We start from the raw sequence: 25,985 nt of genomic DNA on the forward strand, positions 1-25,985 counted from the left end.
TACAACACAATAAAATACATTGAAATACAATAGAACATAATAAATTACCATTAAATACAAAAATACAAAAAATACACTGAGATACAAACATAATAATATAAAATTAAAATTAACAGTATAAAATAAGTAAATAAAAAATATAGGAGGAGAAAAGAGAAGGGTTGCCCTGGCCAGATCATATATTTTAACAATTAAAATGATGTTTAAATAAAAAGGTCTTTACCTGGCGCCGAAAAACCAGTAATGACGGTGCCAGGCGGACCTCTTTGGCCTGGCAAATGAATACACATGAAAGCCTGTGTATTATATCTGCTATTAAATACACTTAACATATTGCCTTCTTTTTAACTTTTAAAATTTCATTTTTTAAAAAGAAAACTGAAAACTTACAAATGTGGTTTGTTAGTATGTATTTGATATTTGTCTAGACCAGCACATGAGGCCAGCAATCCTATACATGCTTTCCTGGAAGTAAGCCACTGTCAGAGTCTCTTTACCAAAGGTGAGAATGAATTGGTCCCGCAGGGAAGATTGAATCACCTTGAACCCCAGCATTTTTATTGGTGAGATCACCCAGGCCTCTTGCAGTTACTTATGACAGCATACTACCAGGTAGTGGTCTCCACCACCAACTACAAAATCATAACCCATGCACAGACATTTTTATAACCTTCCAGTCACATGCAGAGTATTAGGTTTCCAGATATGTTAACATAATAACATCTTGATGTCTTCATACACAAAACAATACTCTAAACCAATCAGAAAAGCCCATGACAATAGAATAGAAAATTTCCCTGATGTAGCCTTATTGACAATTCAGTAAATTCCTGACAGTTTGGATCAGCTTGTGTCTGCTTAAAAATGCAAATATGTTTGATTGAGGAGCCATTCAGGAAAACTGGTTTGGCAACTACACTGGCACTTGCCTCTGTTGAGCTAGATGATTAAATGGGTCTATTGAGAAACAAATGAATGTCTTTGCCTCAGCACACCAGTATTTCCCCACTGATAGTATTAGCCTGCAGCAGCTTCTCAGTCCAGCTAAGAGTTCCATCTTTAAGGAACAGCAATGCTAAACAGTAACCTGGCTTGGAGCTTGGGGCACAGGTTTGATTTTATTTATTTTATTTTATTTAAAACATCTCTATGCCGCCCCCATCGCAACAAAGCCTCGGGGCATTTTATAACACAAAGGCACATATAAGCAACCTTTTTCTACCAGGATTTATCTGAATTTTCCCAACATCACATATCCGTCACTGGAGACTTATTTCTGAGTAGACATGTACAGGATTGCACAGAGGAGCAGAATAAACAAAATAAGATGAGTGTCAGCTATTGTAAATTGCATGGCAAAATTTATTAAAATTACTGATAGAAAAATGTGTATGCATAATAAATAAGCTAAATTCTAAATTGAAAATAAAGATTTTATCACTACATTTAAAATTGCAAGTGTCAGGCAAAATCTGAAGTATTAACAGATGAGTGTTCAGTGTCTAATTTTTCCCTAGGGGGATTCATTTTTGCTATATACAATAAACAGGGCTTAGCCATTGTGAAGTACTAGGCTTCCACAACCAAGAATGTACAGGCAGTCCCCGAGTTACGAACAACCCATATGAACAACGAAGCCTATTAATTTGCAAAAAAAAAAAAAATGCAGGAAATTGTCATCACCATAGACAGGAAGCAAAAAGAGAACAAGGGAGGACCTCAAAAGCATCACCATAGAGAGAGGGGAAGCCTCCAAAGATGCCCATCTGGAGAGGGAAATCTTTCCAGCATTTCCTTTTTGCAAAGAGGAGGCACTAGTAAGTCTGGGTTTTCCGCTTTAAAAGGGTCCTGCATTCCTAACTTCTGCCAAGATGGAGGGTTGACTATATGTGATCTGATTTGCATAAAATTTGACTTAAAAATGAATTTCCATTTTCTTAAGAATTGCACTCATTCATAACCCAGAGACTACCGGTATTATTAAGCACACTAGATCTATAGTACAATCCTATGCATTAAGCAAATGTATAATGACTTACTCTTTGGAAAGTGTGCATAGAATTTCAGGATTGCTGAGCTATATTACCTATCTTTCTCATCCTACTATTTTGGATAATTAGGAACAGGTTGTTTTAGTAGAGTTGTAGAGGAAGTTATGATGGCTTTTTACTGTTGTGATATGTGCAAATGTATTGCTCTTGACAATAGCTGTTCTAACCATTAATTGAAATAGCTTCTGTCAGAAATCAAGATGGAGAAGGAATTTCTGCCTGTTGGAAGGGAAATTGCTGGTGTTGTGTTGGAAAGTAAGTATACTAATTACCATAATATTACTGTTCTCCTTGACACTGAAAAATGAAGTGTAAACAGTATTTGAACTATTCAAAATTGAACCATCCAACTTTTTCATATAAAAGCTGGTTTTCAATGTTGTGAGACCTTCTCCTAATATTCCATTCCACTTGCAACCAAAAAATAAAGGCCAGAATATAGCTATGCAAATTGTAGCTGGTTTAATCTTTAACAGCTGGGGATATTAGGGGAAAAGAGATAGGTTAGCTTTATCTGCTTGTGTTTCTGGCTTTATCCCCTTACTTTCTCTTATATAAAGGAATGGCTCCCATTAATTGATGGTGAAATATTAATTAGCAGTAGTACTGCAGTATGGGCAAAATATGCCTACCACCCCAATTCTAGATTGTGCGGGGGTGGCATATGTGCAGGACAGGCCTTTTCTTCTAAATTTGATTTGAACCTTTATTGCCACTAATTAGCTATGGCTTCCAAGCCCTGGGAATCATTCTTTATTTTATAATATCCCCCCAAAATCCCTCAGTCCATGTTGTGCTCTGGTGATAGTCCATTCTTAATACTATTGTGGCCAGAGCAGTCACCGTATTTAACTGTAAACTGTAATATTTATTGTAATATCTTTATTACCATCAAAAACTGACATAAATGCACATACATAAAAATTCATAAAGCATAAAAGTTCTACTGGATCAGGCCAAATATTCTATTTAGTCTAATACTATTTCCCAATGAGAGACCTGTCAAAAGCTCACAAGGAAATCAGGGCAATAGGCCTGTCCTGCTGTTGTTTAGTTGCCGGGATTCAGAGGTGTGTTGCTTCTGACCTAATTTTCTGTTATGGCTAGCAGCCACAAATGGTCTATCCTTCATGAAGTTAATCTAATTTTGTTTTAAAGCCATCCAAGTTGCCTTAGCCAATTTTGGGGGAAGAAAATTCTGTAACCTAATCACTGTGGAAAAGCATCCTTTCCTTCTACTGACCCAACTCTTCCGTAATTCAACTTCACTGGATGATTCTGATTCTGCTATTACAAAGAAGGAAGAAGAAATTGCTGTCTACCTCATCCACAGCATGCATAATTTTATACATTTCTACCATGCCCCCCCCATTCCTTGCCTCTTTTCTAAGCTAAATAACCTCAAATAGTGTAATCTTTCCTTGGAAGGGAGTTGCTTCAGCCTTCTCAACATTTTATTTTCCTTTTTGTGTACTTTTCTAGCTCTTTTTCCAGTATCCTTTTTTGTGGAGCAACTTTTTTTTGGAGGGGGAGTTGAATCCAATGATAGTCTAATTTAACCTGGAATCAATTCTAAATAGGACTAACATTGTATATACTGCGATATACTAAATATGATCACACCATATGTTAGTATAATGGCAATGTGATCTTGTCAATTTTAATTTCAGTATCTGGCTTAATTATCTCTACCTTTTTCACATTTGTTGCACAGAGGATCAGTGTCCTCATTGAGCTATTCAGCCCTTCACCATGATCCCTTTCCTGGTCAGTCATGCCCAGCTCAGACGACCATCATTATATATGTGAAGTTAGGATGTCTCATCTCAGTATATGCTAGTTTACATATATGTGAATAATCATTTCTAATTTAATACCCATTCACCTAGTTTTGGAGCTCTTAGCAATCCCTTTTTGTTTTTAACATCATAAATAATTCATGTCATCTGCAACTTGGTGACCATACTGCTTGCCCATAACCACAAGTGACAAACAATGATCCTTCTGGTTCTTCCTTCCATTGTGAGAATTGTGGCATTATTCTGTGGTCTCTGTTCATAAGAGGAAGCATCCTCTTGAGCCGTGTCTTCTAAGTTTTCAGTGACTACTGGATCATCCCATCCACACACCTGTTAATATTCCCAAAGAGTTTCCATAGGTTAGTGAGTCAGAACTTAGGCCATGCTGATTTTTCTTCAGCAACTTGTCCTGTACAATTTATAATTTTATCTTTTACATTGCTTTCTACCAATTAACTTAGAGAGTTACTAAGTTAACTAGTCTGCAATCTCTGGATCCTTCTTGAATCTCTTTCTAAAAATTGTTACACTGGCTACTTGGGTGTAGAAGCAAATAAGTGTATTAACATATTTTTGTTAGAAGTTCAGCAATTTCACATTTAAGAACCTTTGTATGGGTATCATTTGGCCCTGGTGAATTCTTTGTTTCTGATTTGACAATAAAGCTAATATCACTATTTCCCTCGATTCCAGAGAATCTTCTAGAAAATTCTAACTCTGGTGCAAATACTGGCCCTAAATCTTCTACAGTGAAGACATATGCAAATACTTTGTTCCGTTTCTGTGCTGACTCATCCTTCTCCTTAGCACACATTTTAACTTGATTGTTGGCCAACAGACTGCTGATATCACTAGTTTCTTGTTCCTGACATATTTGCATGGTTTTTGTTTTTAGTTTTAATGTTTTAGCAGTATGTTCCTTAAATGCTGCATTTCTTATTGGAAGGGAGGACAACCTGATACCCTCCAGAAGTTTGGGATGAGAGTTATAATCCTTCCAACCATTGGCCATGCTGGTTGGGGCCAGAGAGGGTTATAGTTCAAAACATTTGGAAGAAACCATGTTGCCTTATTCTCAGCTTGTATTCTTTTTTCCCAGAGTTTCTGTACCTTTTGTTCACATCTGGGCAGGACTTCCATTTCCTGAAGAAGACTTCTCATTTTGAATAGTTTATTTGACTCTGCTTGTTAACCATGGTGGAACTGTCTTGAATTTCGTAGTATTTCCTGATCTACAGGATACTTTCTAGCCAAGTTTCTTTTATTGCAGTTTAAAATATTTCTCAAGCATTCTAGGGAGACTAGCTTAAGTTTCATTTTCAGGTTTCTTTTTCCAATATTGTCATTTTTTGTTGAAGTTGCCTCTTTTGAAATCAAATCTGTTGTGTTGCACTTCCTTAGCAATTGCCCACTTACATATTCTTGCTTTTATAGTTTTTTATATCTTTTATAGATACTCTCAGTCTTTCTACAGAAATTATAGCTAAAGTAGTAATGCAGTGACGTTAAGTCTATTTGGTATTCCTTAGAAGTTTGAAGTTCAGGGGCCATAAGAGAACTGCACTGCAAAACACAGTATGCTGTGAATGCACAGCCAGAACTCTTGAATGCTTTTATTTCTTCCTTGGATTTTCTAGCTTGTGATAATATGCATCTGGGGGTGGGGGTGGTTATTATTTGGTGTGTGGGGGGGTTGGTCTTAGTGCACATGATGGCTGCCAAAAGTGGGCACCTTTGTATCTGTCACCTGCTTACCAATCCCATGCTTCTGCCAATGCTGAGAGAATGGGACTGCTTAGGTGAGCACTGGCACAGAGTGAGAGGAAGTCCCAAGCCTCCTGGCACAGTGCTTTCTTGACAGAAAGTGCAATGCAGTGCCAGGCGACTTGGCACCCCTTCTTCCTTTCCTCATTGAACCTAGCTCTTCTTCCCTTTTGCTTGTCCTGGCCAACTGGCTCTTGTTTCCTGCTGGCTCTGCCTGCTGTTTCCCCAGGCAGTATGCAGTGGGCAGCATGATGGTAAATGAAGCATACACTAATTGGCTGCCTCCTCTCTGGGGAGGCTGAACACTTTGCTCACCTCCTGCTACAGCCTTTTCACTTCACAAGGAAGTGTGTCCCCCTTTTCTATGGTGTACTGCACCCCCAGTACTGTCAGTTGAGCAGATAGCACATGGTGGAACTTTTTCCCTCCATGTTCCTTCAGATACCAAGGGACTTCCCTGAGTAGGCAGAAGGTAAGGGAAAGCTAGTTGTACAAAGTGCCACTTGGGCACTTTTCCAGTTGTCAGTGGCCAGAGTTCCTTGGCCAGGGGCATCAGCTCTTTTTTGCCACTCTGGCCAAAAGGCTCTGTCATCTTCTGGTTTGATCATGGCTTGGTGTGTCATCCAGGTTCAGATGACATACGAAGCAATAGTGGGTTTACTAAATCCAATAACAAGTCACCGCTTTTTGGAATGGTTCCTAACCTATCCCAAGGTAGCGTATAAACCACCTCCTAGCAAAGATGGCCAGCCACCTCTAGTGGTTTAGGATGTTTTGCAAGTCTGGTCATTGTACCCTGTCATTTTATGTAGCTCCAGATAGACACCGTAACAGGAACTTTAGCAAGTCTGTGGCATGTAGTTAGTTTTCTTGGTTGACAGTTTGTAAAGCTTGCCTATGAAATTTGTAGTTGCTATAACCAGGAATGGAATACTGGGATTCTGATGCATCTAGTTATAGTTCCTTCTATTTGATTGTTGGATTTGGTTTGCTTATGCTCAATATTGGTGTTTATCTTAGGTCAACAGTGACCCTAGAGATTTTGCCTTTCATGCTTTTTTATGATTCTGCTCATTTGCCTTTAGTTCTTTGCACTGCTTTCTGCAGGATTGGTACTTTTTGTTTGTGAATGTGTTACTGTTTGGGCATTCCTTTTGTAACGTGAATTATTATTATCATGTATAGATTACAAATTGAGTAACTTCTCTGTTTTATTATCCTTTTATGTTCTTTTTGCTAGCTGGAAATAAAGTGTCCTCCTTTCAGCCACATGATGAAGTAGTGGGTAAGTTGTTGCTTTATTTCATCAGCTAATCCTTTTAACCTGTAAGAATTGTTTAACCTGTTAGAAATGTTTACCAGCAAGCCACCCCAACAAACACAGGCTCACTGTAGGATTTACTTTGTGTGGCTTCTTTTGTCATCTGTACTCAAACAACACAGCAACCCATGGTCAAGCAAAAAGTCTACAGAGCTGTTTCACCAGGGCAGCAGAAAGACTGGCCACTGTGGCCAAGCTGCAAGTAGGTGAATGCCATTGTCAGCCACAATGGAAGTGCTGTAGTGGCACTTAAGAGATAAATTGCAAAAACTTTTCCTCCCTCTTGAACAAACATAAAAAAGCCATACTGGATCAGACTGATGGTCTATCCAGTCCAGTACTCTGTTCACATGGTGGCAAACCAGCTGCCTGCAGGATCTGCTAAGCAGGATGTGTACAAGACTTCAGCCTGCCCAAGCTCCTCATGGTGATGTACACAACCATGCTGACTCTGATAATGGAGGCAGCACATAGCCAGCAAGACTACTAGCTATAGATAGCTTCTCCATTAATTTGTTGAATCCCTTTTTAAAGCCATCCAGATTGGTGGCCATCACTGTGGCATTGTGGCATTGAATTCCATACTTTAACTATGTGTTGTGAGAATAAATCTTCCCTTTTATCTGTCCTGGATGGTCTACCAAGCAACTTCATGGGATGACCCTGGGTTTTAGTATTATGATAGAGAAAGAAAACTATCCCAATTGTTGTAATTGTTCCTCATAGGGGAGTTGCTCCAACCTCATCATCATTTTAGTTGCCCTTCTCTGTCCTTTTTCCAACTCAGTAATGTCCTTTTTCAGGTACAGTGACCAGAACTGAACACAATATGCACCAACATTTGTATAAAGGAAGCCCAATCTTGGAAGCTTTACTTTCAGTTCCTTTCCTACTTATGCCTAACATAAGTTTTCCTTTTTCACAAGAGCTACACACTGAGTTGATATTTTCATTGAGCTGTGTACCACAACCCCAAGATCCCTTATTTGATCAGTCACTGCTAGCTCAGATCCCATCAGCCAGTGAAGAACTGATTTTCTGCCTGCTCTTTTCCATCAAGTGCTGGCTTAGAACTTGTAGAAAATTCCCATCAGATTTCAACTGACCAGCTAGTTCTCCCACAGAAGCCTGTCTCAGAGCATTGAAACTGGAACACAAGAATCAAACTACACATTACACTAAAGCCATAGCAACTGCATCTTGATATTTTCCCCTTGAGCTGAGGGTATCTGCTTTTTGATGGAAATCCAGTTCAGGGAAGAAGGGTTTAAATTTTCCCTTTCCAGCCACAACTTTACTGGTAATCATCCCCTCCCTAAGCAGCTGTGGGAGCTACTATTTCTTAAGTTCTTTGTGGTCTCTGTGTACCACACACAGGGGCTCAGTGCTTTCATGGGGCCCCGATGCAGGGAGCTTCTATACTTGAGAAAATTTGGGCAGGAACACTCCTCCATTATCATAGTGCACATGTCCCTAGATGCATTTCTTCAGGGCTAGGGTTAGTGTTAAGGTTGACAGTTCAAAGACAAAGTCTCAAGCTAAGAAACATTACACCAACATTCAACAAGTTGCTAACAGTTTGGAACTCCTTGCATGCTTTTGAGTCAGAAATCATTCGTTATCACATCTAAATTATTGTGGATAACATGACAGTAGTCTGCTACATCAGCAAACGAGGTACATAATCTTCAAGACTCACTTGCTCAACCTTTGGAATTGAACCATTCAACAAAACAAGATGCTTTCAGCCATCCCTATAGCCCATATCAACAACCTTCTGGCAGACTCCCTCGGACATTCTTGCCAGTTGTCCCAGAAATGGAATCTGGATGTGAAGGTTAGGACCTCCCTCCTAATGGAATATTCTTCTCATTGATGGGATATTCCTCTCATAGTCCTCTTTGCCACCCAGGAGAATGTGATACATCAGTAGTTCTGCACTCTTGCTGGAATCAGCACAGATTCCCTAGATGATGCTTTCCTTTTTCGATGGCTAAATGGACTGTTCTGCATCTTCCATCTGAGCGGGATAGTGCAAATTGGGATAGTGCAAATTGGTGTCCTGCAAAAGGTGGGGATTGGACCAAATGGCTTCATGGTCCCTATTCTATGGTTTCCACCATTCTTGCCGTTGATCAAGGTAAGGTCTTTATGAAAATGCAGGAGGACAGCGCAGGACAAACTGTATCCTGATTGCTCTATGGTGGTGACAACAGCCTTGGTTTGCCTCCCTCCTGCATAATTTGAAAGGACAGTTTCTTCATCTCCTATCCTGAGTTTGCTAACACAGGATCAAAGTTGCATTTGACACTTGGATCTGCCTTATAAGATTGAGACTTCACCAAATTCAAACCTTTGATGCAGATGGTATTAGATGTTGTTTGTATACTTACCCCTGCCCCCCCCCCCCGGGGCTTCTTATGCAAGAAAATGGAAGGCCTTCCCTTGTTTAATGTTTTTAAAAGGCCTCAGTCGCTCCATCTCTTTTGGTCACCATGTTCTATTCTTCCTGCTAGCTCTGCTTCAAACGGGGTTAAGACTTTCTTTTCTTAGCGTTTACATGGCTGCAGTATCCTCCTCCCTTCTCCCAATTGAAACAGTTTCTTGGAGACACTCATAGTATTGCATCTCCCATTAAACCTCTTCTCCCCCTTTCCAGTACCGATCTTTCGGTGGTACTGGAAGCTCTCACTGTAAAACTCTTCTCTTTTTGGCCTTTCTAGTGGCTAAGTCAGCTTGCCAATTTAATGAGCTCTGTACTTTGTGAGTGGACTCTTGTACATGGTTTTCTACCAAAAAAAAGAAAGGACGGAATTATTTTCTGCCACAATGCTGACTTCCTGATGACTTCCACTTCAGTCAAAGCATTTGGCTGGGTTCACAGGTCACAACAAGCAACCCTGCATGGTTTCCATGCTTCAAGTTTGTGTGTGTGTGTAAATATGCCTGACAGATGTCCAGGTGGTTTCTCTGCTAATGTGGTTTCCACCCTCCCTGTTCACTTCTTCCAGTGTATCAGAATCCTTTTGCCGAAGGCAAGGATGGGTAATGTATGGGTCCCAGATGCTGGCCTGCAAATGCTGGGCTCCCATGATTCTTCACTATGGCCAGTGGTGGGTAGGTCTGATGAGAGTAGGGGCCTTATGTTCCCCATCCTTGCCACAAGGCAAGTTTCAGGTACATTCATGAAGAAGCTTCCAAGGAAAGTACACAATAATGTTTCAATACTCATTTTTGTAACCATCATTTATAGGTACTCTAGTGCACTTTAATTAGATTCCCTTTTAATTTTCACCTAAAATATGATTCTGATTCCATTCTATAATATTTGTGTTAAATGGTGTGCAGGGAGATGAGCATATGGCTTTGAGCCCATCTTATTATAGCAGGGGCACTTAGGAAAGGTTTGCCGTGTTCCCAGCTTTATCTCTTGCATCTGCACTATTTAGAACTGAAATATGGTAATAGTGATGATCAGCCAAATGAGTTAGATTAGATATGTAATATTTGATCTGTTTGGCTCAAGCAAGAGGGTTTTGTTTTGATTTCACAGGAATTTTGCCACTGGATTCAGAAGAGTCTGGTCTGTGTGAACATATTCTAGTTCATGAACATTATTTAGGTATGTATTGTGTGTTAGTCAGCAAAGGTAATGAGTCCAGAGCCAAAGTAACCCTTTAAAAAAAAACTAAGACAAACTTCTTGTTTAATGTATAGGTAATGATCAATGCTCAAGTATTCTTAAAAGTTTATTATCTTCCATTGAAATGTAAATACTTTATAATCTTTTCCTAAACAATAGCTGGAATACATACTATTCAGCAAATTACATAATCTTCAGATAGATACCACAAGAGCTGACTCATCCCTTTCTATTAAGTTTCTTCTCTTGTTGCTTCACTCAGTCTTCCTACTGATTGAAAATTCAGAGCAAATATTTTTGAAAGCAACAATTACTGTTGTTTTGAGCTTGCATTTCCTCCCACACTTCATCTTTTATTCCAGGGCATTCTTTTATTTTAGAGTAATATAACTTGGTTTCACAAATCAAAGAAAGGGAAAAAAACTGTAGGTAAATCCAGAAGATCAAAAATATGAGAAAAACAGTGTTGGGTTTGGTTAGATCCAGATTTAGCACTGTTCTGAACTGTTGTTCAAGCATTAGTGAAAATTTTAATTCAGTGAAGTATCTGAAACATCATAGTATATAAATAATTATGTATGATCCAAGGCTGTAGTGTGTAGGCATGGTATATTTAATGTGTTTAAATTAATGTGTTTAATTTAGACAACCGTTTAATGTGTTGTCAGGAGGTAGAGGGGTGCATCTTGTTTTAAAGATATTCCCCATTGTGAAGTAAGCCCTAATAGTTGGGACATATGCAGTTTCCTATTGGAAAGATTGTTTTGCAGTAGGAAGGGGGTTTTGGTCTCCTTTGTAATAACAAAGCGTGTACATCTTATTTATTAGGGCTCATTTTTCAAACATATAAGGGCAGTAAGCTATACATAGTGAAAGAATTCAGAGAAAAATAATAAAGTCCTATGTAGATAGTTGTGCAAGGGTTTGTGGTTACTTAACACCTCTGGATTTCAGTTCACTTTTCTCATGAAACACTCTTTTGCTGAGTCAGAAATAACCCTTCCATGAGCAGAAATGGTTTCCTTTTGAGGGAGTGCACTTTTGGATTTAAGCCATTTTACGCTGCCAGTATTTCATCCACTTATGCAACTCGAGCTTATTAGTAGTATTTAATGATATTGTGATAGTGCTTTAAACTTTATAAGCCTCCTATATTATAGTTGATATAATCCAGGCAATGGATATTTGGATACAATTATAGAACTTTAGGAATTTTCACTTTCAGTTTTGTCACTTGATCGCTGTCTGGTATCAGATAAAATAAATATCTTTAAAGTTATTTTTCCTGCATTGCCTAACAGGAAAGTAAACTCATAGACTCATAGGCTGTATCCTTCTTCTGCTGCTGCCAGAATTGCAGAATTTCTGCAGAAAAGTAGGTCACATCCTCCCACTGGTCAGCATGGCAATTCTGGACTAGATTGACAAATAGTCTAATCCACTATCAGAGAGTTTTCTGTATTCCATAGATAGCTAGAATAATATCTGAACAGTAGATACATGTTTCTGTGCACCACATGCACCTCACCTTCTATTACCATAAAATAAAATAATCCATTTTCCTCGCCTTACTTATGTAATTGTGCTATTAAGATCCAGAGTTTCAGATAGTATTGATCTAAATGATAATTTTATTTTACTCATTCTTTTTCTAAAAGTTACAGTGACAGAAGGACAGGAGAGAAATGGAATGTTAGAGAAAGAAAACAATATATATTTAGGGAAAAGACAAACCTGTATAACACTTGCCAGCACAAATTTGATCCTGGCCCAATACTCACAATCAAGCTTGGAATTAAAAGTTCTCAACTGAAACAATTACATTAAAGCTGTGGAAGTATCCACTGTAGTGTTAAGACGCTCCTATAGTGCTCTATATTGATGTTTTGACTATCCTGGAGATATTTCCCAATTCATCATTCTGTCCTTTTTTCAGGTTGTTTAGTAGCCTAACCTTTCCAAATCAAGGTCATGTTTCCCCTTTTCCTTTGTAATTTCATGCCTCCATCCTGGTTGGAACAACTTCAACTAAGCTCTAGTAGAAACTCGGAAACAAGTTTTAGGATTCCTTTGATTACATACCATATTCTTTCTCAACATCTTTTGAATTCAGCCATAGCTCTTAAAAAAACACCCTTGTTCCACAAAATAATTAGAATTATTTTATACAAATATAAAACAATTATTTGATACTCTACCATTATAAAATCAGACATTGTACCATAGAATAATCAATCACTTATTGGCAGACTGTTTAAACGATAGAGCTTACAGCTTTGGTAACATAATTTCAAACTTAAATTTATCTATTTATTTAAAACTTTTATATACCGTCTGCTACCAAATGGGCTTGGGACAGTCTTAGAATAAAACAAAGTAAATAAACTTGTAAAATTTGCAATTTTTAAATGGAGGTAGCAATCCTCATCTGGATGGGCCTAGGGTTGTTCATATTCCCATCTCTGTCAGAGGTAGTGCTTTGACCATGTAGCTGTGGATTGTACCTCTGATTTCTTTCCCCTCCTCCCTCACAGTCAGCATGAAAAGAACCATGACAGATGCTCTTGGAGTTTACAAAGGCAACCTCAGAAAAGGAGTAAAGGGGGAGGGGAGAAAAACAGGCCAAGCTGTGAGTTATCCTGATGGCACTCTAGCCATCTTTCATCCTTCTCTGAAGCACCCCAGTTAGAAGTCCAAATGCAACTGTCTAGTATAAGTGCAGAATGTGGAGGAGAGAGTTGCCTCTGCCATTCCACCTGCACTGCAAGTGATGCCTGTAATTCTCCAAGAAGCTTATGGACATCTCAGTTGGATTGCACTGTTACGTGTTTGGGGAGGAAGAACACTGGTCAATGTTTTCATAATAGATTGTGCAAACTGAATGTTTTCTTTCATAATGGTATTAAGTATGGCAACCTTTAATCCTGCTTTTAAATCTGTATCCAACATTTTTTCCCTCTTGTGAAACAGTTCATAAACCAGAAAAAGTCCCCTGGCTTGAATCGGCAGGGATCATTCGGGATGGTGTTCGTGCATACACAGCTCTGCATTATCTTTCCTACGTCTCTCCTGGAAAAACTGTTCTTGTAATGGATGGAGCAAGTGTAGGTACAAGAAAGGGAGCTGTTATGGAATATCACAAAAATGACTTGAGAAAGTTATTTTTTAAACTCACATTTAGTATGTTTGTCTTAGAATCATCATTTTAAAGAATACCATATGTTCCCTATTTTGAAGGAGCAAAGTACAAACATAAAATTTTCAGGCTTTTCTGTATTTAGGGTGCAGAAGAGGAGCAGCAGTTGAGGCAAGTGAGCCCAACGTTCATGTCTAGTCTCATTAGGAGTACAGGAATGGGAGGCATTATTAGAATAAGTCTTAATGTGGCTTATAGTGAAAATATGGCCCTATATTTTATTTCACTAGTACATAAGATACAGAAACATGTGTACATACTCAGTCTATTTTTCATCTACAGCCATTTGGTACAATAGCTATTCAGTTAGCACACCACAGAGGAGCCAAAGTAATTTCTACTGTGTATAGCCAAGAAGACAAGCAGTATCTTGAGAGATTTACACCATCTGTGGGTGAGTTACAGTGGGTGAGTTCCATTGTTTGATACTAAACTACATGAATAACTTTTTATTTTGACATATTCATGTGCTTTTCATGAATCTTAAATGGGTCAGAGCCCAGGTAACTGAATGACTATATACTCTTGTTACCTTGTCTGAACTCCAAAGTCATCTACTAGTGCCCTTCTCTTAGTGCCTCCCACTTCAGAAGTGAGACTGATGTCAGTTCGGGAGAGGACTTTCTCAGCTTTTATTCCCCAGTTACAGAATTTCCTCCTAAAGGAGGGAAGCTTGATGCCAACACTTTACACACCAGTCAAAAACATTTTAAGTACTGTGTCTCACTTACTGCGCTGTGGTGTGTGTGTGTGGGGGGGGCGGGAGATAACAGCCTTATAATGAATTTTGAAGAAGGAAAATACATAAATACTTTGAATAATGATAAATCAGTATTGAAATATTAAATAAATGAGACATTTCAAGGCCTGGACACAATGAAGTCTGAAAAGGAAAAATTAAAACATATGACAGTTAGATTTCATGCTACTTCTGAAAAAAGAAGTATATAGACTGCAGCATCTCTATATAACATGACCTACCAGGCCAGTGTACCATACCATCCATATATGGCTGCATGCCAATTCCTCCACAAGACAAGGTTTGCCTGTGACAATTTCTCAGTTGTTGAAACTTGTGAGTTGTTGGATAGGAACAGGAGCATGCTGCCTTAACACTCTGTAGTTGCCGTATTTTAGGTGGTTGTTATGATGTTTGAACCCGGACATTCTGTGTTGTTTAAGAGTTAACCCCATTATGGTTGCAACATATGAACATGTTGATAATAGTCTAACTGAACATGAAAATGAGAACACCACAGGCAGTGTGCTTCCTTGTGGCTGCTTGGCAATTTGTGGGTAAATTAAGCCGCAACAGCCCATCACATGTGACCCGGATCCACATCTCCTATTGTAGTCCCTGCCCAGAAGGAATTGCAAAAAAGTGGGGGAAGCGTATTGCACTTGACATGCCATTGGGCACAACGGATGGGCTTTACTCATATTCTGAGTTCATAAATCATGCATACATATGTGTAAGCTTCTGATAAAAGGCTCCCATCCCAATACTGGGATATTTATTTAATATTTAATCAGAACCACCCACTTAAGATTTTTTTAAAAAACAGACTTCTATCGCAGCCATTTATTTTTAATCTTACTTACTTTTCTTCTTGACTGTTCACAGTTCTTCCTTTGACCCTTAATTCTGAAGTATTTCCAGTTAATGTTGTATCTGTTACAGTGAAATAGGTTGTAGATACTCACTTAAGCAACTTCTGTATTTCACACTACTATATAATGGAATGGGTAGCCACTATGGCACCTAGTTGTTTGAATGTAATTTCTCTTCCTGCTTAAAATTCAGTGAAAGTGTGAGGAAACAAACCCTCTACAATATACAGTGCAAATATTTTAATAGAAGGTCATTCAAATTCAATAGGCTGGAGGATCAAACTCACCCAGGAACAGATGCTCAGGAGTCTCAAACTTTCCCATTTAAAACATATATGTTTGTACTAGAGGAGCAGCAACAGAGCCAGTGGATAGCTTTTAAAAATTCTCTCTCTCATCCTTTCCCTGGGTACTTCCCTCAACTAGCCTTCTCAAGTTTGTTCTGCAACAACTATTGCCCCCAACTCCCCTAGGCCTAAGCAGTTGTCATTAATCCTCTCATTCCTACACAAGCACTTCTCTCCAAGGACCCTTTCACATGTAACACAGCGGATCTTAATCTTTCCTGACAGTTTTTTTTAAATATTCAGCCTCCAACCAGAGATGGCTAAGTGACATTTGAACCCAGACACTGTAAATGAAGCATTAGTTAAACAACCCACAGTTTACTTAAATACTGATTGTTGGTTAACTGTAGGTTTACACCCCAATTAATCTATAGTGTCAGGTTTGGACATAGCACCCTTCAATCAGCTTGACTGAAGGATGAATATTCAAAAAGATCACAGAATGTATCCACAATATGATACTGCTATGTGCAAAATGTATCACTGCCTTTCTCCTTTTTTTGCTTGTTCTCCAAAAGTCATTAACATGTGAAACAGCTTCCTTTCTTCCAAATCATCTGCATAGCTAATACTTTTCAGTCATTTTAAGAGTCATAATCTTCTCCATGCCCTTTCTATTTGACTACAAATATAGACAAATTTCCATTTCTACACATCACTTTTTTCCCTCTTCCAACAAGAGGATCCTTTTACTGGATTAAAAGCCTGTTGTAAACAAAAGAAATTCATCTGTTCATAGTAGGTAAAGTTTAGATCAAGTTCTTATTCTTCAGTAATGGTTTTCTTGTCTGTATACTGACTAATTATAAACGCTGTTGAGGAACATAAGCAGTTTTCATTTTGTTGCAAATATTGATTTCTTTATTGTTTTGTAGAACAGAAACTGTATGCTGGCTTCTCCCCACACCACCCCCAAAATATTAAAAATTGTCTTCGCATTTCATCTAGCTCATATTATAGATGAATCAGATGGAAAGTATGACCTGACAGAAAGCTGCCTGGAGGAAACAGGCGGATTGGGAGTGGATATCATCCTTGATGCAGGAGGTAATTGCTTAGAATTCTAGTTATTAAAGGAAACCAATTCTATAGTAATTCATTTTAGAACTCCTGTATAATAAAACTACATCCTGTTCTGTACAATCTTTATGTAATATGAAACCACAGAAGCAGATCTAGAGCTAAGGTTAAGACCTTATTTTATGCACAAGGGAAATAGTTTCCGAAATGACCTACAATCTTGAATTTTAGTTTCCATTTGAAAGTTACTATAGGTAGGTCACCTATGTTCCTGCTCTGCCTAAACTGGTATTTAATGAGAAACTGGAACTCAGGGTTGTAACATTTTTATAATGGTTGTATATGCAAAAGAAAAATCTTTAAATCTGCAGATCCTGACCAGAGACATCTGTTATCTGGATATCAGTATTCCTCATGAATTTGATGTCATGAATAGTTTGTCATTTTACAATTATGCTTCTAAAATTGTTTTAAGGCTATGTTTTTTATTGTATTTTAGAATTATATGAACATTTTCAGGTCTTGATACCTTCTGCATGAAGGATAGCTTTAAAATCTTTTCATAATAAATAATGACTGTTGCCCATTAGACAGATAACTTCATGCCTGCTGATAGGACACAATGCAATTTTATGTGACAGTTTTTTACTGCCACCACTGCACAAGGCTCATGTAATTCAATGATCTTCATTTTTGAAAATGGAAAGTTTAGAATTACTAAATTGTTTCACTATAAGAAAAGAATTAGGCCTTATAAATTCATTCATTCATTCTCCAGAGGGTATAGAAACTGTTAAGGCTCCTGCCATAATGTCATCAATGTCACATTCTTCAGTCTCACATATTGGTTTTATTTACAGTCTAGACTCTAGCCCCTTGTACCCACATTTTGCCTTGTTTTTCTTCCCCAAACCTCCTCTTATGCAGGCTGGGACCAAGGCTAAAACTGAGGACAGAATAATGAGAGTGGACACCTAGTTGACCACTGGCCTCTTGCTTTCCATATCTGCTTTCATTTGAGCTGTAGAACTACTTAGGGAGAGACAACTCTGGGGGGCATTGGAAACTATTTTGTCATAGGACCATGAACTGCCTGAGCATTTTTCTAGGGAAAGAACTCTAGCACTGGGTGGTGTGCATGTCTGGGTTGCAGTGTTGGCTGCCAGATGTTAGGAGACATATATGTATTGACAATGGAGACAGAGATGCTCAGAGGGGTATACACTGGAAGCAGAGATTAAAAGATGTGCATTTACGTATAAAGTTTTCAAACAACTATAGTAGGGAACAGTACATAACAAGAAGATAATGATGGGTATAAAATTGTAAAACAGTGAAAGATTAATGCCTACTCTTGGACAGGTTTGATGGAGACAGAAAATCGTGAATGACTTATATGTATGTAGCACTGACCATTTTTTCCACTATTCTCCCAGCTATCACAACAAGAGGATTGAGGCTTAAAAGACCAAGGCAAATTGTGGAATTTGGTATGGATAATCTCTTGAGCTTAAGATAGAAGCAGTCCAGGCTTCAGAGAAGTCTTAAGTTGTAAGAGAACACAATATGTGAGACTGCATGATTTTACTGCTTTACACCATGCAGAATTTAACTGACAATTCCCATGTGGTTTGGAGCATGAAAGAATTTGTAATAATGCTTCTCTGAAACCAACGTATGTTTACCTTGTATTTTAAATGACATCAATCTCATTTCAAAGCACTTGTATGCAAAGCTGAATCATGTAAGCATCTTTGCCAAAATAGGTAGCACTGCAGAATTTAAAAATGTGACTGACAGATTGTACAGAAACCAGAAATTATCTTAAAGACTGGCATTTATGGAGGGTGGCTTTTTATTTTATATATATTTTTATTTTTTGCAAATAGAGTTGCCAAGTCACATTGGAAAGCTCTTGCTTGCTGCCAGGGCACAGTGCACTCCTGCATCCAGGCCACAGTGCCTTTACCACTCTACAGAAAGTATACATGGTTCACATCTTTCTTTAACTGATACTCCTTGCTTGTTCCTAAGCATCAGGGAAGCAGGGATGAAGTTGGATTAAGGATCATACTGGGTCCTGGGCAGCTGCCAGACTTTGCTGACAAAGTCTGCTGACACTGAATAAATAATACAGTTGAAGGTTGAATTAGACAAATACATTTCACAGCATAATTTTCTGTGGAAACATCACAGAGCAAAAATGAAAGTGCAAGAGAAAGGCCAGGCTTATATATTTCAAAGACAAGTTGAATGCACTCCATCTATTAATAAGAAAAAATAAATAAACATGCCTAAATGTGACTTGTATTTTCTTAGGAAGTGTTTTTGCTTCTTTTTAGTGAAATTATACAACAGAGAAAATGAAACAACTTCAGAACAACTGCTGCCACACAAACATGACATTATTACATTACTCAGTGTTGGAGGCCACTGGGTTACCATGGAAAAAAATCTTCAGGTAAAAAAAAAATACCTAAAATTACTGTATATGAGAATACAGTTGAAGTTTATAAACTGGTAAAAACCAAATTACTGCTGATACAGTAGTCCTGTGCACAGCTTCCTGCAAGTAAAATCCATTGAACCCAGAAGGACTTACTTCCAATATTCAAAGAAAGGGCTGTAATTATATACCCTTTCAGAAGTGTAGCTCAAGTGCTGAGCATATACAAGGGGGGTGGGGTAAGAACAGACCAATACTATTCTCAAGTAGCAAGTGTTGAATAGCCCCCACCCACTGGTATCTACATCTACCACATGGAAGTTTGCAGGGAGGAAGTCTTAGTGAGTACAGCTGTATGGGCGAAGGCTTCCATGCAATCATGAACCCTGTGACTTTACAAACTCAGCCAGTGTTTCAGTGCCTAAGATCTGTTTAGCTCTACTCTTGTCATTGTGCTTTGTACTGTAGAGAACAGAGCAGTAATATGGTTTATAATCCAGCCTGCATTACATGAACATTGGACAGAGTAACAGATCGAAAGTGAGTAGGGAGTATGGGAAAGGCAATGGTGGAAATACAGGTAATCTGAGTCAGTGTACAGGAAAAGCTTCAAATTGGAGAAGTGTGCCACATAGAAAAAGAGATACAATCTTATACATGTCATACAACTTCCAGCTTTCCCTCCAGTTAGGAATGAGATACTAGCTCAGTATGTGGAATTTGCAGGGCTTTTAATGCCTAGATATGCATAAGATTGCACCTCAGCTACTAAAAGCATTTGTATTCATTTTCTGTTCGTATATGGAATCTTTGTTAACTACTCCAAACAATCACCTGAAAAACAAAAAGAGGTTTGAATATCACTAACCACAATTGTAGCATAAAAAACCACAGATGGGAAAGCAAAGAACAGAGCATCAACATCAATAATGAGTAGGAAGATATAAATGAGCCAGAAGCATTCAACTACCAGGACCAGGAAAGCACATCAGTAGGACAGAAAGTAGATGAACTTATGCTGTTGGGAGAAGGGTGGTAAGGAAAGAGAAGCAGCTACAGTAAAAAGGTCGAGAATTTTAGACAACCAAATGCTTGTAGAATATTAAAGAAAATGTATGTAAGAACTTAAGGAGATTTATGATTTATGGTGAATGGAAATAAATTCCTAATGGAAGAGCAGGAAATTCACTATGTCTAGGAGGGGGTGATAGTCACTATCTGCCACTGTTATTTCATGTCTTCCAAGTCCAAGCTCAGCAGTAATTGGTCTCTGAGTGTCCCACCCTACCACTGAACACATGGTCTAATCCACTGCTGCCCCTGCTTAGCTTACAGCCAGAAGGCTCCCAGACCCGTGTATGTAGTATTTCTGATTAATTCTTTTGTGATAGAGCCAGTGTGCTGTACCAGCGAGAGTGTAGAACTGGGACTTGAAGATTTGGGTTCTAGTCCCAAATGACAATGAGCTTATTGGCGGACTCTGGGGTAGTCACTGCCTCTCAGTTTAACTTGCTCCACAGGATTTATGAACTTTGTAAGCTGCCTTCAGTTCCTTGCAAGAGGAAAAATGGTGGGCTACAAATGTAATCATCACAATAATGTTGTCTACCAATGAAAGGACTGGAGAAAAGTCAATCGGAAGGATAGCCTGATCAGTTACCATTAAAGCAGGAGTATACAAGCTGATGCCTACCAGATCCTTTGGACTACCATTTCCTTAAGGCCCAGGAAGCATGGAACAATGGACAGAGATTAATAGGAGTTGTATTCCAAAACATCTAGAGGACTCTAGGTTGTTTAACCCTGTTTTAAGGCAAAACACAAACCAGACAGACAAACATACACATCTTTCCAATTTCTAGGTGCATTTGATGACATCAGTTAATGCTTCTGCCATAATAAGCATCCTTAATGTGCTACAAGATTTCATGTTGGTTTTGCTACAAGAGATTAATGCAGCGACACCACTGGAAATTATTTCCAAACTATCAGTCTTGATCTTCTGGATGCAACTGCTATTACCAATTAGACAAATGGCAATTGCAACACTAATCCGTACAGTAATAATCTGGAACCTTTCATTAAAAATTAAATTGTTAATATAGTGTGAGTTATTCCTTGTAGCACTAAATGATAAATTGCCATTTTCTCAGAAAGATTTGATCTGTACTTAAAAATTTAAAATAAGTTTTAAATAAGTAAGTAATAAAATAAGATTTAAGTAAAATAAGTAATAAAAAGATTTAAAATAAGTTAAAATCTATTTGTACTGTCTGTTACATCAAACATCCACTATTGCGCTTTCTTCATACAATTTGTATCTTAAATAATGCACTTAACTTTCTTTTTCATGCATTTTGAAGCTGGATCCTCCAGATAGCCACTGTCTTTTCCTCAAAGGTGCTACAGTCTCTTTTCTAAATGATGAAGTATGGAATTTATCAAATATGCAACAAGGGAAATACCTATATATCCTTTTTGTTACCATTATCACCACCACTGCTATGATCTAGTGTAATCCTATGGCTACTAGTGCATAGGCAACCCTAAGATTTTTCAGATTCCCAACTGCAAGGTCAGAAAATCATTCTGACTGCATAGAGCACCCACCCCCCCGCCGCCTCACCACCACAATTCATGCAGAATGAATCATGCCAGCTGCTTTTCCAAGAACATAAGAATAACTTCAGATAAGGGCCTTTGGCAATGTTCTTGGGGGGCAGGGGAGGGGCAGAGAGTATTGCTACCAGGATACAACATAATTTGATGATGCTTCAGCCTCCTTTCCTCTGAATCTGAAGCACAGCATTTAGACAGCTCGTATCAGCCACTTGAGTGCTTTCCAGAAAAAGAAGAGCATAAAGGTGACCTTCACCTTACATTCCTCGCAGCCTGCACAGGATGCCTGTAATCCTCAGAATTCAGACTATTATGGGTATCCTGATTGAATTGTTTCCTTGATTATTAAAACAGTAAGATCCATTAAAATGATACCGTTAAATAAAAAAGAATTATTTTCAAGAAACTGCTTCTGCATAATTTGTTATCAAATGTCTGTACAGAATACTTCCAGAAGCTAAGAAAGAAACTCTATGTACAGGAGGAAAGCACCTGCATGCAGTTATCAGCTATCAAACTGAATTTCTTGAATGCAGATGGGAAAATAGAATGCTTGTACTTCCGTGCTCATTGAATGCTAGCAGGTCAGAGTAAGGGTACTTGCCTCGCTTTTCCTCCTGACAGGAAGTGTTTTATTTTTGCTTTTAGATGGTGAACACTGAGCCAACCCTTGTGTTTGAAAAGGTAAAGTCCTAGGAGAGCTGTTTCTGAATTATAGACTAGTTCTCAGAAACTTTGAACACTATGTCTCTTAAGGTACAGTCCCGTGCAAGTGTAGACAGAGAAACATCCTGCAATTCCCAGGATTCTTTAGCCAGTTACAAGGCTTTGTTCCACCCAATTGAACATAGAATTGCATCCTACATTTGTTTTGGATTGTACTCTTTCCACCATTTACATTGTTTTTCTTGACAATTGTACGCATTTTAGAAGATGTAATGGAAAAGTTATCAAGTGGTGTCTTCAGGTAAGCCAGATACACTCCATAGAAACTCTGCAAACTGTAAAATAAGCAATATTCTTTATATAGCTTTAGAATGTTATGAATTAAAATTCTGCATATGATGTATTTACAGTGCACTCGTATATATTTTCTCAGATGTAAGCTCCATGGAGCTCAGTAGGACTTACTCTTAGGCAAGTGAATATAGGATTGCAGTCTTAATCATCTGTGATTATTCCCATCAATCAGAGTCTAAAGAATCATGAACTAGGCTTATTAGTCTGACAGCTCTCAGATTTTGGTTTTGGGGTTGCAAAAGCCCTCTCCTCCCCTGCCTCTAAGGAAACTGCTTTGGAAACTGAAGGGAGTTTAAAATCTTGTTCTTTATAATTCCATAGCAATGGTAGGGGAGGAGGGGCAAATGTCACTGAGTTCTTGGACTCTAGCCATTCATTCCAAATATTGAGGAGGGAAACAACTCCTGAGAAATCCCAGCTGTTTTCAAGGCAGTTTGTTTTGGGACAATCTGCATGTTATTCTGTATAGTAAAGTAAGCCACTTTGGATCAGGCTTTTCTTACAGATGTATCATACTGGAAATGGCTTGTCCAGGCGTAAGGTCGGGTCCAACCCCCTGTTCAGTGCAGAAGTCCACATTAAACCATCTGTCTCAGATGGCTGTCCAGTTGCAATTTGTATGCCTGTACTTTGGGATAGTGAGCCCACAACCTTCCTAGGTCATTGGTTCCACGGTATGAGTGGAGCTGGCTTGAGCCAGGGGTCACACTAGATGGCCTGGGAGGCTCCTTCTGATTCACTGTTTCTATGCTTGTGTCTATGTCATACTGCTCTTATAGTCAGGAAGTTCTTCTGATGGTCAGCCAAAACCTGGCTTCCTGTAACTTGAGTCTGCTCTTCTGTGTCCTGAAATCTGGGATGATCAAGAAGAGATCCAGTCCTTCCTCTTTGTGACAGCCTTTCAAATACTTGTAGAGTGCTATAATATGTCATCTCAGGCTTCTCTCATTGAGGCTAATCATGCCCAGTTCTTTCAATCGCTCCTCATAGGGCTCTGTTTCCAGTCCCCATATCATTCTTGTCTTTCTCTGAACCCTTTCCAGCTTGTTTGCATCTTTCTTAAAATATGTTGCCCAGAACTGAACACAGTTCTCCAGATGAGGGCACACTAGTGCTGAATAAAGGGAAGCTAGTACTTCACATGATTTGTAAGTTGTATTTATGTTAATGTTGCCTAAAGTAGCATTTGCCATTTTTGCAGCTGCATCACACTGCTGACTCATATTTAAATGGTGATCTACAACAATTCCAAGATCTTTCTCACTTGTAGTATTGTATTCCACACATTGTAACAATACATTTGTTTTCTTTTTCCTAGGTGCAGAACATGGCATTTGTCCCTATTGAATTTTATTCTGTTGTTTATTCTGTTATTCTGTTGTTTTCAGTTCAGTGCTCCAAAGATCACCTTGAATCTTGTTTCTGTCTTCCAGGGTATTAAGTATTCCACCCAGTTTTGTGTCATTTGCAGATATGATAATCATTCCCTGCACTTTCTCATCCAAATCATTAATAAAAATGTTGAAGAGTCCTGGGCCCAGGACTGAACCCTGAGGCACTCCACTTGTTTCCTCTTCCGTTTGAGAAGGTGCCATTGATGAACACTCTTTGAGTCTGATTCTATAGCCAACTATGAATCCACCTGATCATTGTTCCATCTAACCCACTTTTTTGTGAAGCCACATGGGTTTCTTCTGTTGTCTTCTACCTTTTTTCTTATTGGAACTGTTTATGATTGTGCCTTCAGAACTTCCTTTTAAAATTCTCACCCATCTCCTTTTCTTATTCACCACTTGCCATGGAACTTTGCTTTTCATTGTTCTGAGTTTATTAAAAAAAATTGTTTTCTTAAAATCCACAGCACATGCTTGGCTACATTCGGCTCTTCCTTAATTTAGAATCAAGAATGCAAATATGACATGGTCACTTTCCCCCAGAGTTTTCATAACTGCCATTTTGTCCGTTAGATAATATCAAGTCAAAAATAGCCATTCCTCTTATTCCTTCCTCCACGTTCTGTTGAAGAAGGTTATCAGCAACACATGTTAGGAGTTTCTTGGAGGCCCTGTGTTTGACAGAATTTGTCTATCACAGATATCGGGCAAACTGAAGTTCCCCATAATGACTATACCATGCTCATTGAAACACTGTCAGTTTGCTTTTCAAAAGTTTCATTTGTATCTTCTTGACTGGGTGGTTGGTAATAGACTCTAACCATTGTGTTCCTTTTATGCCTTGCTCCATTTATATTAAGCCATATGATATCGATGGGGTCAATAAGTTGGTTCTCCTGTATTTCTGTGCACAAATAGATATCTTTAACATAAAGTGCAACTCTGCCTCCGTTTTTGTTCCTTCTGTTCTTCTTGAACAGGTTATATCCTTTGATTGTTGAATTCCAGTCATGAGAGTCATCCTGTCAAGTTTCAGTTATACCTATTGGGTTGTATTCACCCTCCTGTATTAAGAGTTCAAGTTCATGGTGTTTGTTTCCCATACTCCAGGCATTCATTATAGACATCAGAGACCATATGCTTTATTCACTATCTTTTTTCCTACATTTTTGGAAGGCTATTACAGGGCACTTTTAGAGCTACTCTCTCTGTTGCAGTACATAAGCCTTTGTTGTTACACCTAGAGGTGCTTCTCCCTTCCCCGCAGGATTCATTTTAAAGCCCTCCTGATAAGCGTCTTAATGCTGTGGCCAAAAACTTTCTCTCCAGTCCTTGTAACGTGCAACACATCCCTTGCTAGCAGTCCATCTTCCAGGAAGTGTAGCCCATGGTCCTAGAATCCAAATCTCTCTCATCATCACCAGCTTCATAGTCAGGCATTCATCTGGAGTGTTCTTCCCTGTCCATAAACTTTTTTATGGACTTAAAAGTTTGAAGAAAACCTGTCAAAGTTTTTGACTTTTTCCCCTAAAGCTTCAAAGTCTGATGTAATTTCTTCCAAGATCTGCTTGGCAGTGTTATTTGTTCCTACATGTAAAAGAAAGAAGGGATATGTTTCAGTGGCCTTTATCAGCCTTTGCAGTCTTTCAGTTATATTACTAACCTATTCTCCTGGCAAACAGCATACCTGATGAATCCATGGGTCTTCCTGACATACATGTGTTCCCATCTCATGCAACAGGGAGTCTTGCTCA

General features: G+C 38.6%; 1 protein-coding gene across 7 annotated transcripts in view; it reads left to right on the forward strand.

Moving 5' to 3' along the window:
* CRYZL1 (crystallin zeta like 1) overlaps positions 1 to 25,985 on the forward strand; it is a 34,824-nt gene that overhangs the window by 6,938 nt on the left and 1,901 nt on the right. For 3 of the 7 annotated variants that reach the window (XM_044442099.1, XM_044442101.1, XM_044442100.1), the window contains 9 exons: positions 2,234 to 2,306; positions 6,855 to 6,899; positions 10,489 to 10,557; positions 13,549 to 13,682; positions 14,057 to 14,182; positions 16,608 to 16,779; positions 19,095 to 19,213; positions 21,562 to 21,667; positions 22,739 to 22,784. In XM_044442099.1, coding sequence (XP_044298034.1) covers positions 2,234 to 2,306; positions 6,855 to 6,899; positions 10,489 to 10,557; positions 13,549 to 13,682; positions 14,057 to 14,182; positions 16,608 to 16,779; positions 19,095 to 19,213; positions 21,562 to 21,667; positions 22,739 to 22,784 — 890 coding nt within the window. Of the gene's footprint in view, positions 1 to 2,233; positions 2,307 to 6,854; positions 6,900 to 10,488; positions 10,558 to 13,548; positions 13,687 to 14,056; positions 14,183 to 16,607; positions 16,780 to 19,094; positions 19,214 to 21,561; positions 21,668 to 22,465; positions 22,785 to 25,985 lie in introns of all 7 variants that reach the window. The other 4 variants (XM_044442102.1, XR_006415901.1, XM_044442103.1 and 1 more) reach the window with 4 other exon arrangements.

This window comes from Varanus komodoensis, unplaced genomic scaffold, assembly GCF_004798865.1.
Source record: "Varanus komodoensis strain SLA01 unplaced genomic scaffold, ASM479886v1 scaffold4, whole genome shotgun sequence".
Classification (NCBI taxonomy): Eukaryota; Metazoa; Chordata; class Lepidosauria; order Squamata; family Varanidae; genus Varanus; species Varanus komodoensis.